Source organism: Rhopalosiphum maidis, chromosome 3 (genome assembly GCF_003676215.2).
Source record: "Rhopalosiphum maidis isolate BTI-1 chromosome 3, ASM367621v3, whole genome shotgun sequence".
Classification (NCBI taxonomy): Eukaryota; Metazoa; Arthropoda; class Insecta; order Hemiptera; family Aphididae; genus Rhopalosiphum; species Rhopalosiphum maidis.
Window position 1 is genome coordinate 26,966,233 of NC_040879.1, and position 13,538 is coordinate 26,979,770.

Sequence of the window (13,538 nt, forward strand, 5' to 3'; positions counted from 1 at the left end):
GTTATGTTAAAACCTGGAGGATTCACCACACTGCTGGAGAATGTTATTAGATACCTACAAAAACTAAAATTACCTTAATACCTTCTTCCATAATATGTTAGATTTGCTCCCCGATACCATGCATTTGAGAATTTATCAATGACACTATGCAATAGAGTTGTATGTAAAATGTACGTTTATTTATGATATAATTATATGAGTAGGTAGTATATGTTAATATGTTGTCTACCTGTCTTGGGACTGTCTACCGTTAGGGGTGACACATAGTACGTACTTGAAATACGTAAAAGCTTATTGATTACTATTCGTTGAAAGATGGCCAGTTGTTGTCTCACGAAGGATTCGGTGTTCAGAAAACGTTTTGTTGCTAAGATACGTATTGGTACGTATGTACTATACAGATCGGATGATACCATCACGCAATCCAAAGAGTGGTAAGCGTCTTAGTTAAAGGTTTCTGTGTTTTTATGGGTTGTATTTTTTTTTTTTTTTACACATATTTGTGGCCTCCGTTCTCATAGGCGGCATAAGTGTAGGTCATCCGTTATTATGGTTATGAGTTAATTCAGGATTGAATTCATTTTTTAATATCTACCATCTTTCTTTAACCAATCGTTATTCGGTTGCTGTTTTTGGCCTCCTCGCAAAAATTTTTTTGTCTAACGGCTTCTTGATTTCTTAACTGTCATTTCTCCGTATAGTTTTCAATTTCGTTATTTTAACCGACGATTTTTGTACATAGCGAAATTTCCATTATATAATACGAGTATTACCTATTATCAAAATTGCCTCGAGTATGTTTAATGCAAGGTTATCGAAATCTATGATATTTCTGAATATTTTTCTATGTTCTTGTGTTAATAGATATTAATGCATAAATGTCTTCTTAAATTATAAATTCACACAGACCATATGTATCTAGAATCTATTTTGTTGAAATTGAAGTTTAAATTGTTATTAATAGGTTTACTTGATATTTTCACAAAATGTTAATATTATAATTTCCTATACTTGGTCAATTTTTTTAATTTTTGACTTATTTTAAGCAATTTGTAGAAATTGGGAATTTATAGTGGTTTTCTACAAATGTCGATGAATACATTTTTGCTGATTGCAAAAATTTTATTTAAAATTTAATACGTGATTCCATAAGTTTTGATTATAAATAGTTGGGTATTTAAAAATATTAAGCAGATACATGCATTAGTTGCACTATTTTTATTTGTAAGCATAATTTGTGGTTAAAAAAATAAATAATAATTGTGTAACTAAAAAAACGAGAAATATAATATAAATATACTAATTTTTTTTTTCATACATTTAAACAAACATATTAAACATACATTTAATACATACATTTATAATATGTAAATAAAGAACAACAATTTTAGATTTTTTGTTGTAGTTTAAAAATATTATTCGTGAGTATATATTACAATTGTAATATATCTACAGGTATATAATTTTATTATTTTATGTGCACGATGACATTTTCTAATGCAATACTTTTGTCTTTTTGGTAATTATGAATTCAACTTTTACAATATTACTTATATCAAAATAAATTATTTTAATAGCAATATTAAAAAAATTCAGTAATATTGGCTGATATAATAGGCTTTACTGTAAATCGTGTTTAGTTTTCAATGATTTATAATTGAATTTAAATTTAATCCATACATTACACTAACCTTATAACTCATCAATAACATTGTTTCACTTGAAATCTACAAACAGTACTGTACTGTTGTCGAGTAATTATCGACTCTCCCACTATTTTATATAGATATTATGCGGGTTATGTATTTATATCTAATTATATTTCTGTTTTATTAAAAAGGTACCACTTTCATTAGTATCAGACTTTGACTATATATAAAAGAATGAATAATAAAGAATTATAAAATATGATGCTTACTATATTTTAGTTTTAGTGTGTGTTCCTGGACAAGTTGGTATCCGTAACATCTAAATTATTATTTAATTATTATTTGTTTATTTAATCGATTATACAGAAAAAACAAGCGGTATTATTTCTTAAATTAAGGAGAAAATACGCGTGTAAGCCAGTATACAAGGATAAAAAATAATAATAATATTCGCTAAAACCCAGCGAATCTATTGTTATCATTTTCATTAAAGTTAGTATAGTATAGTTTCAAGAATTAGCTCTTGTCACAGGCGGAAAAAATAATCGATGTAAAAACAGGACAGATGGCACCACGGGTAATGGGTATATCTATTACACCGGTCAGTTTTCCGAGAGCCAGAGTTGAATCAGTGGCAATGCATCCGTTGTATGAAAAAATTATCTACAATATGTATGAATAATCTCATGTAAATCGTGTCAATAGTTTTGGAAGTTAACAATAGACTCTATTAATATCACTAATTATATTATTTCACATTGTAATTCATTATTGGTTAAATTTTTATTGTATAATACAGTGTTATGTAATTTATATATTATTACGTATGTATTCGTAACCTTCCATAATAGCTGAATTTTTTAAATTGTATATTTTTTATAGTCAATAGTAAATGTCCACTACATAATATGACGTGAGTTATTGAGTTGAAATATTGAATTGTACCTATAACTTACAAATATAAGAAAACTTAATTGAATACTTACTAAAAGTATAATATTCAATTGGTATTAAGGTATAATTTCGCCGAAAGAACAAAGTGAGGTTCAAATATTGAATTATACTGAGGTACAGCAAAAAGCAGAGGTTATTATTTAATAAATTAATAATTATTTTAAGGTTTAAGGTCGTAATAATTACTTTAAAAATGTTCAAATATTTTTAAATTAGTAAGATTTTATGTAAAAAAAAAAGAAAAGAAAAAACGCTTAGTCTTCTGTTATAATACTTTATAATTTTATAACTTTTAATTTTAGTTATTATTTATAAAAATAGTATTTTTTTTAATATCAATAAAAAACAAATAATATTTTTATTTTTTCTACAGGTTTCTCATTTACATTTATGTTATGGCATTAATGTCTAGGCTTTGATATGACTTTTAAATTATTTGGTACCAAATTTTATTATATTATTAAATATAGTTTAAAATATAAATTATAAATCATTTTCTTTCATTGTTCAAATTTTATCCGTTCACATAATATTATAATATAATATAATTATCTGATGTTTTTAATGTTTAAGAACCACGGTGTTATAAACTCTAGTAACTTTTTTTACTTACTAATTTATTATAATTATATATCTATATTTCCTCCGATATAAACTATTTGAAATGAAATAACTGTTGTGAATATTTGACTGTTATATTATTAAATATATTTATATATAATTATATTTAATTTAATGAACATCAAGCAATACCAACAACCTTTCAATCACCATGTATTATCACCACGCAATGTATTACGTTTTATCGTATATTAATGTGTAAGTGCATCGATTAGTTAATAACGTATTAAATATTCGCATATGTAATGATATTTAATATGAAAAAATAGACACTTAAATATTTGTTATGATATTGCACTTAAATTAATCGTTTTATCTGATAAAATAACCACTTATAAATTCAGATAGTAAAAATAATGAAATGCGTACATATGTGTAACAGTAAATGATTAGTTTTCAGACATATCATCGTTTATAAAGTTCACTATTTAAATAATCAACTTTGTTATAGTTTAAATATTAAAGGAATAAATTAAAATGGTAAATATATATACACATTGTAATATATTATACATACATATTGGAGAATAGAGTATGTCTATTATAACATAAAGTTAAAATAAATTGATAACTATTTTTGTAGATTTTACGAAAGAATTAACGATCATTTTAATTTAATTTAAATAATATTTAAAATAATAATATTAACATTATATTATATAAATTAATTCGTATTAATATATTATACAATTGTAACCAAAAATATTGGATTTAAAACACCTATAGATAGTATGTATTTAGCATACAATTAAGATATTTTACATAAATTCTAGTGATTGAATAGGAAATTCAATTTTTAGGACGTGAAAGAGCTCCGTTTCAATGGTGAAAATGAAAATTATGAAAATGGGTTATCCGATCAAGGCGCGTCATCAGCTGATGAAATTATGAGAAAAACCACTATGAGCGACGAGTGTTATGTGAATAAAGGATTTAATGATTCAAACAGCTTAAAAGAAGAACTATCCAATAAGGTATGCCCAAATTAGATAATTATAACATGTTATTTCTATAAATTCAATAATTATACATAGGAAATTCTAATTATTAGTATTTATTCGATCTAAATGTATTTTTTTGGTCAATTTGATACTTAAATCTTCTGTTATATTTGAAAGACTTCATCGAATTTGATTGTTGTTTTTATTGATATATACTTCAACAGCTTGGCCATCATTGACGTTAGATCTACTTATACATAATTAAATAGCTTATATAGTTAACAATAAACCTAACTATAAATAAAAAAAATTAAAGGACCGAATTTTCAAAGATCGTTTGAAAGTTCTATTACCACTCCATTAATTGTATAAAGACACTAAATATTTAAGAATACATTGGTCCTAATAACTCTTTAAGCATCTATACTTAAAGATTTTAAAAACCGAATGAATAAATTATGTTTAAAATGCACCTTGCACCCATTTGTTCACGAAATGAGAAAATGGAAAATAGATGACTATAATTATAGTTGAAATATTAATAGTAATAAACGTAATATGTAATAACTAAAGCGTGGATTTCTATGCAATTGCATAATTTTTTGCTTTTAATATTTTTGGATTTTTGTCAGTTACCTCCACGAATCATCATAATTTGAATCTAATGGTGAATTTTTTTTTTGCATATTTCTGTATATTTAAAAGTATTGCATGTTTTTGCATATTTTGGCGAAATTCAAAATTTATTGCATATTGAAGCGAAAATTTAAAAAAATGTACAAAATAATATTTTGATAAGTAGAAAAATTAAAACTAAATTTCGAAAATGTTCAGCTCGAAGATCTTTATCAAGACCCGACAATACTAAGTTGCTTCAAATATGCCCCAATAAATGCGATTGACGTCAAACGTTCATTCTCAGTCTTCAAAAATATGTTAACCGATAAACGACACAGCTTCACAGAAGAAAAACTTGAAATGCATATGATTATTTATTTTAATAATAATTACAATTTTAAAAATAAATTAAGTTCAGAAAATTCCCTAAATTTTTTTTTATTAAGTATTTAAGTAATTAATTATTATAAGTTTTATTGTAAATTTTATATAAATAAAAAATTCTTACATATTTTCATAATTTTGACTGCATATTTTTTATATATTTTCACGATTTTGACTGCATATTTTTAGCATATTTTCATGATTTTTACTGCATATTATATGGCATATTTCGATAGTTTTTAGTGCATAAAAATCCGCGCTCTAGTAATAACAATATTCATATTCAGAGTAATGTGGGTTTACACTGGTGAGTTACGTAATATGCTTTAAATTATGATTAAAAATGCTTTTTAAGTGTTTTCAACCGTTAGAATTATTGCATGTGACATAATGATAAATTCTCTAAGTATTTTATTTATTGTTTATCTTTATACTGATAACAGCATGCTCAGCAAATAATTACAAAGTTAAAAGTGTAAATATCGAAATGTTATGATTTATCAGGAATTAAACATATTTTTAGTTCTATAAATACTGTATACATTATTTTTCTGTAGAAAATACATTTGAATATATCTAATAAATTTAGTTCATAATATTAAATGTATTAATGTGCATTTTAACATATATATTAAATTTAAGAACTATTTTTATATAAGCAACTGACATATAATAATCGATCTATCATAATTTAGAACATAATTTTAAATATATTCACATGATATTATGTAAATGCAATTTGTTTTATAATATATTATTATCGTCTATTGATATGTTCGCAGTTCATAATTATAGTCAAATATTTGAATTGTGTTTTTATGGTTAAAATTAATTAAACAGTTAATTTTTCAAACCTAATGTTGTTAATTGCTATGTAGTGTTGACATTTAAACGTATTATACAAAATGAATATGATATAGAATATAGATATATAAATTGATTTTGTTTAGAGGCAATATTATTTATTATTTAAAATATTTGTTCAGTATATCGACTGAAATATTATTTTATACTTTAATAGTAGTATAATATTTTTTATGTAAATATTAATAATACTGGTACCAAAGGTTTATGTAATTTTTAAACAAAAACAACAAAATATTATATTGCATTGTATATATTAAAAAAAATTGACGATCTCTTCAGTTAATCAAATTAAAAAAAATACCATAAATATTTTTACGTTATACGAAAAATTGATGCTTTACAGTGTAGTTTACACTAATTTTTGATTTAACTTCAGTCAGAAAAAATAAATGCTATATCTACTTAATGTATTGTATACATTTAATACATTTTAAATAATCTACTGTATTTGAATCTATTCGTATTATAAGCGAATAAAAAAACATAATATTTTGTTTGGGACACCTTTTACTTCTGTCACACGTTATATCAGTTGTAGAGAAACACAATACCATAAATCCATAAATAATTCATATCCATTATACTATAGCGTTAGAAAATGTATTAATAAAACGTCTGTAAGAATTAATATGATACGTAAAAAGTTGATGTAAATACATTATTTTAAATGCACTATTAATAACTAATCATATATTTTATGGATGAAAGTGAAAATTTTAAATTTTTATATAAAATAATTATCATTATGTATTTTTATCATTTACTAACAAAATAATGGTAATTATAATTATTAACTACAATTATAATACGAATTAAACTTTTAATATATAATATTAATATTTATTGTGCACGCGTCATTTTTCATCAGATTCATTTTTTATGTACATTTTTATTATTAAAAAAAAAAAATAATACTAAATATTTACTATTTTATTACCTGATAATAAGTGAACAAACGTGTATGGGATACTGGATACATTATTTATGATTTTCTTTCCTCGATACTGTGGTTACCCCTATAAATTTTCTGTTTAATATCTATGTACCTAATATTATAATATTTTCTGCGAATATGCAATTATACTATTATTAAAAAATATTATTTATTACTTTAATTTATTTATTGCTGTAAAGTATATATTATTTATGTTAGGCATTTACGTAATTTACTAATTGCATATATTTTGTGTGTATTTACACATACCTATTTAATTATGTTATTTTTATCGCTATTCAAATTTAGTAATAATACCATACAATTATAATTTATTTAGAATGTAATATATTGCGTTATAATTTATAAATAATATTTCATATTTTAGAATCATTATATTTTTATGAAAAATAAAATATAATATTTAAAACCATGGGAATTATATCGAAAAAAAATTAGTAGGTATACATATCATGGAAATAAAATTAACTCATTCAATTAGAAGTTACTTCTATCAAAGAGTTACTCTGTGATGCAACTTAGTTAAAAGAAACTAAACTTTAGGTACATTTTTTACTCGTTCATGTGCAGCTTTGCAAAATTATTTGGACGATTGACAGGAAAATCAATATATTATATGTAGTCATCATATTTTAGACAAAGGTATGATTAGAGGTTTCGGTCCACCAGACACTATATTAATACCCGGCAATACTTATCGTAATTTAAATTAATATAATTTAATCTCAGATTGTTTTTAAGAAAATTACAGTAGATCTCGGCGGGCCAAACGTTTTTTTTTTTTTTTTGTATAGTATTTCTAAAATTATAGTTTTAAATACAAGGGTATCTAATATAGTTACCTATGAAATGAAGTATACATTATATTATTAAGGTTATTATAATATAAATTCGCATAATAAGTTATTGTTTGTAGATAAAATCAAATCGATTGTCATAATATATAACCATATTCGTGTATAGATTTGCAGGAACAGGACTGATTCCACGTGAAAAACAATCCTGGCGGTGACATCAAACATTGTATTTTTTTTTTTTTGTCAAAAAATATTAATGAAATCATATTATACCTAATATGGTACGTTGTGTCTCTGACATATTCCCTATAGCATACACTCGTATCATAGAAATACGTTTAATTTAACATTTGATAATAAAACATAAAAATTACAGGTTTTTTTTTCAAAAATGGCGTATCCTAAATCCTAATGTACAGAATATAAACGATAGAAATAAAAATATTGTTTTATCATCAATAAAATATAGATGAAAATTATATTTATCGTTGCTCATTTGTGGTCAGTCAAAAGTTAAATTCTGTCTTATTATTATTACAGATTGAGGTGGATTCAAACCAACTTTCTAAAAGTGTGATTTTAATTTCTGATGGACCTTTATTGTCAACGCAAGATGGGTACATAAATAATGCATTTGAAGACGGACCCCAGAAAGCAGAAAAGGTGAATGATAAACATGACGTGTGTATAAACGTATAAATATTGAAAATAATCTTTATTCATCCATTCAGGATTGTACATTATGAATTACGAGAAGTTTTTTAATTTCTAGAAAAAAAGCATGACATTAAAACATTAACTTTCGCTTAATAAAGTTTAAAATACAATATTTTACTATTCATATAGATATCTTTTTATCCTATTTTTTTTTATTTATACACGATATTTCAAATTTATTTTGTCTATTTAGTATTTTATTTTATCAATTAATTCCAACTTATTTTCTTGTTATTTTATTATTTAATATGCAATTTAACTAAATTTATATTTTTATTGTTTGATTTACTTTGAACTCGCAACTTTAAAGTTTGTTATGTATAGCGATGGTAAGTAGAACATTTTTAACTGTCAGAAAAAATTAAAATACATTTGAATACATCATTTATGCTGAATGGCTTTCTTTTTAAATAATAGTTGGTGTAATAAATCAATCAAAATAAATATACAAACTATAATATTCTTATAGAATACAAGTTTTCAATATATTTATAGGCGATAATAACAGTTTATGGTCTATTTATAATGAATTAGCTTTTGGATTCGCACGTAAAAACACATGTCATGTATTATAGAGTTTTATGAATAAATAAGAACCCTGGGTATCACCACTGCAAATACAACTCTATTTTAATATATTTTTTTCGTATCTTATATGTGTCAATTTGTCTAAACAGGGGACGGTGCCACGGGCACATGACGTCACTGTCATTACTTCCTCTACAACAGAGAACCAAATTACAAAGCTGGATGAAGACGATAATGGAGTGGTGGCCGTTAATTTGGAAACGAAAGAAAAGAAGCGGAAAGTACAATTTGTCGGATGGGATTCAAATAAGAGCATAATTTTATTGGGTTTGGTATTAGCTTTTGATGCATGGGCAGCAATATTTGTTTGTTTCAAAACAAACCTATTCCCTGATATTTTCAATTAAATTATTATTGGGATTTAATGTGTCAATTAATTAGTATCACTTTAAATTAATACAGTTATATAATATAATTTTTGTTAAGCAAATTGTATACTTAAAAGAAATTAATTATTATTTTTTTTTTATATTCGTTCTGTTTATTTTAATAATTTAATTCGATTTAATATATGATAAATACAAATTGAGTTTATTATTGTGGTATTGGTTTTTATATCATCTAATTTCCGAGGTTAAGACCATTTTCTATTTAATCTTTTGGAATATGTTAAATCACCCCCTCCCTTTTATTTGGCATGGTGCAATCTCGTTCGCTTAGATAGACTCTTATAGTTATATATTAATTATGTTATAAATACGATTAATATGACCGTGGAAATATTATATTAATAAAACATTGAGTATGTACTTATAGTTATTAAAACATATTTTCGTGAATTAAGGGAAAATTCAAAATGATAAAAGTATCAAATTTAAATAAATTAACAAATTATCATAATGTTAGTACATATTCATAATCAATAGAGTAATTTATATACTGTTTATTTTAATATAACTAATGGTTTTTATTGGTTTTATAATGTTTATACTGCTCAAAACATCAAATAAATATTGCACTATCAAAACGTTACATATATTGATTAAAATTATAGTTAATAGTGAAATGGAACAATATGTGGCTTAAGTGTCACCTTATAAAATGTTTTTTTTATGATATACTGATAACTAGGAAATGAGTTTAAATGCAAATAGTTTTGAATATTCTAAAATATTGCTTTTCAACCACAATATTATGTTGATTTCTACGTTAAAGAACTTAAAAATTGAATTTTATAACTTTTTTGATTTTATGAATTTGTATTAGATTTATTTGGCCACTTTTTAAATTGAAGGAAATACTAAGCTTGTATAAATTAGATATTATTTATTTTACTTCGTGAAATTTCTCAAGCTACTTTTTCATCATCAGGAATTTTTCAATTTTTTTTTTTTTAGAAATATTTAGCACGGAATTTCCTTTTCTGCTTACTTATGAAATTCGTGATAAGTTCCTTTCAGAGTTAAAACGTATTTAAGCAGTAAATTTAACATTTCTCCAATTCTTCCAAAAAATAAATTAACTTTTTGTAAAGTTTTTTTGCATAAATATTTAGTACGTAATTTGTGGCATGATATTTTAATTGCATTTTTAAAGTATGTTGGGGAGCTTTATATCGATATACTGTGTCCAGTATGAAGTATCCAAACTATTTTTATCTGATTAACTTATACACAATACAAACCAAATTTTAATTAATAAGTTACAGAGGTCTAATATAAGAAATATTTGGGAAATTTCAAATCTAAAATTTAAATAAATGTAAATTATGTGTTTATGAATAATGTAGAAAATGTTAAATAAGTTTCCTCAAGAATATTGTTCTTATAGAAATATTTTTTTAAGATTATTAAGCTTTTTTATGACTTTTATTAACTGCATTTAAGTGATCATGCTAATTGTTTCGATCAGTTACACATGTATAAAGTAAACCATAATTAAATATCTTATTCATAATTTCTGATGTTTTTGGACTTAAAATTATCATTGTTGGGCTAAAATTTTAACGTGTAAATTGTATCATCAGTTATTATTTATTTGGTTTCATTCAAATCACTTCTATATAAAGGTAATAGACTAATTTATTAAAATTTGGTTATGTATTGTGTTATAAGTTAAACAGGTGTAAATAGTTTAGATTTAATAATCAAACAAAATATGTAAATTATGAACTCTACAATTTTTAGAAATTTCGTCTGGTTCAATTTATAAAATTATAATATGTATAGGTTTTAATTTTAAAATAAACAGTTGATACATTAATTCACTAAAAATCGATGGACTCAAACATACGGACAAGGATGGATATGGTCCATTGGACAAGTTAACTTATTAGTTATTTTTTAAATTTATTAAATTAAGTTTTTTAAATTAAAAAGTTGTTTATATTTTTTCTGACTTATTATTATATAGGTACAAATTAATAAGAAAAAAAATAACTCAACTTAGTTAAAATTCAATTACTTTTTTTCATACAAAATTAATAACTTTATATTTTATTAAAGCTCGTCAAATAACGCTGTAATATAATCTATAGGTCTGAACACTTAAAAATGTATAATTTATAAATAATAACTGCTGTAGGTTTTCATCATTACTTATACAGTTATACACTTATTTGCTCTATGCATTTTTTCATAAAAAATGTATTTATATTCACGAGGTACTGTGCTCACTGTAGCCTTTGACATTTGCAAGTAAAATATGAACATCATAGGTAACTAAAAACGTAAAATTAAAACAAACGTGTGTTGATAATAATATTAAAAAAAAAAAAAAACATAACATACAAATTAACTCGTAAATCAATTACAAGACACACGTGTCGTGGTGGAGGGGGGGTGTTAGTTGCCAGTGTATAAATTATTATAATCAATTGCGCTAACTCCACCGCTGGACAGAATACTTTCACTTCGAAATTGAATTATAATATTCACGTGCTACGTGCAGGAATTTATATTTCGACAGTGATTTGATTCATATTATGTGTCTATACATAATATTACTGGTGCAACACAAATACAGTAGCTTTGTTTATGTACGCCGCACGAAACTTAACATCGTGTTTGAATGATTATTTATTCAATCCTTTGAGTGTTAGGGTACCTACACGATAAATATTGCGTGCACAACGTATAGTCATACAGTGTTGAGAGTTGGCTTATTGTTTTGGATGCTTTAATGGCGGATCGCGGATGAAATGATTTGGAATACTGAAATTATTAGATAACAGCCAAATGTTTTATTTAACAACCGTTACACGTGCTACAACAGTTTTGGACGTTCAATAGATAACGACGCGAGAACAGGTACGTATATCACTACGATGATATTTTATAGAACTATATAACACAAGTTATTCGAAAATATTTGAAAACGAAAACCGGACATGATGCGAAGAGTAATATATTTTGTCTCGTTTTGCTCGCCCCAGCACGGGCAATATAGCCGCACATTGTAATCAAATATCTACTCATCAACATTGTAGCGGAATAAATTTCCATCGCGTTAAATACAAGTATATATGTATATAAAAAAAATTAATAATCAGAGCGAAATTTGGCTTACCATAATGTTATAAACATCTCAGACCACAATAATTATTACCATCATGTTGAGAATTTTACCGTGTATAATAATATTGCAACGTGATTAATAGGCTAAGGACCTCATTCCCTAAAAAACCTTAAAATATGTATTTAAAAAAAATACAGTGAGTTCCGTTTAATGTTATAACTGGTTTATAGAATTAACCGTTTATTGGAATCAATCAAAATTGAAAATGTCAAACCAGATCTTATGTTACTAATGTTAAATTAACCTTTTATTACAACCACCTAAGTACCGTATAATTGAATCATTTTTAAGAACATTCCTATAGTTTTAACGGTATTTCAAACTTTCACTAAAAAGAAACAAAAATTATTTTGAATAAGTTAAAAGGAGCTATTTAAAAATATATGGAAAACGATACTTTTCAGTTGTTCCAAAAGTTATAGGTAGGTACAATGTAAATACATTATTATTTATTTAATTTTAAATAATTAAAAATCGTGTATATATTATATTAATTGAATAGGGATTTTAATTTCAGGCTAATAAAAAAAAAATAATAAGTAGATTCTCAAGTACAAACAAAAATAGATAGTTTTTTCAAATATATTTTATTTTAATTTAATTTTAAACATATACATAAACATAAACTCATCAATAAAGAAAAATATTTTACGGAATCAACCGGTTAATAGAATCAAAATTATCTGAACCAATGTGATCACATTAAGCGGAACTCACTGTATTTTTGCTGTAACTGATTAATATATTGTTGCGTATTTGATACTTTTACTACTTTTACTATATAGTACAGTGGTTTCCAAACTGTGAGACGCGCTTCCCTCGAGAGACGCGAGCTTTTGGCAGGGGAGGCGCGAGCCGCGTGGTAAATATTTACTGTTAACTTATATTGTCATAAAAATAAAAATGCTTGTATATTTAAATTCTATAAATT

General features: G+C 24.4%; 1 protein-coding gene across 2 annotated transcripts; it reads left to right on the forward strand.

Annotated features, from left to right (window-relative positions):
- The first annotated feature begins 3,605 nt into the window (after positions 1-3,605).
- On the forward strand, positions 3,606-9,580 carry LOC113557320. 2 transcript variants are annotated; one of them, XM_026962777.1, is made up of 4 exons: positions 3,606-3,704; positions 4,025-4,198; positions 8,327-8,449; positions 9,181-9,580. In XM_026962777.1, the coding sequence occupies exons 1-4, from the start codon at positions 3,702-3,704 to the stop codon at positions 9,436-9,438; spliced, it is 558 nt and encodes a 185-aa protein (XP_026818578.1). In that variant the 5' UTR covers positions 3,606-3,701; the 3' UTR covers positions 9,439-9,580. The 2 variants fall into 2 exon arrangements, with proteins under 2 accessions (XP_026818578.1, XP_026818580.1); XM_026962779.1 differs by lacking the exon at positions 3,606-3,704 and adding an exon at positions 3,897-3,953.
- Positions 9,581-13,538: the final 3,958 nt, after the last annotated feature.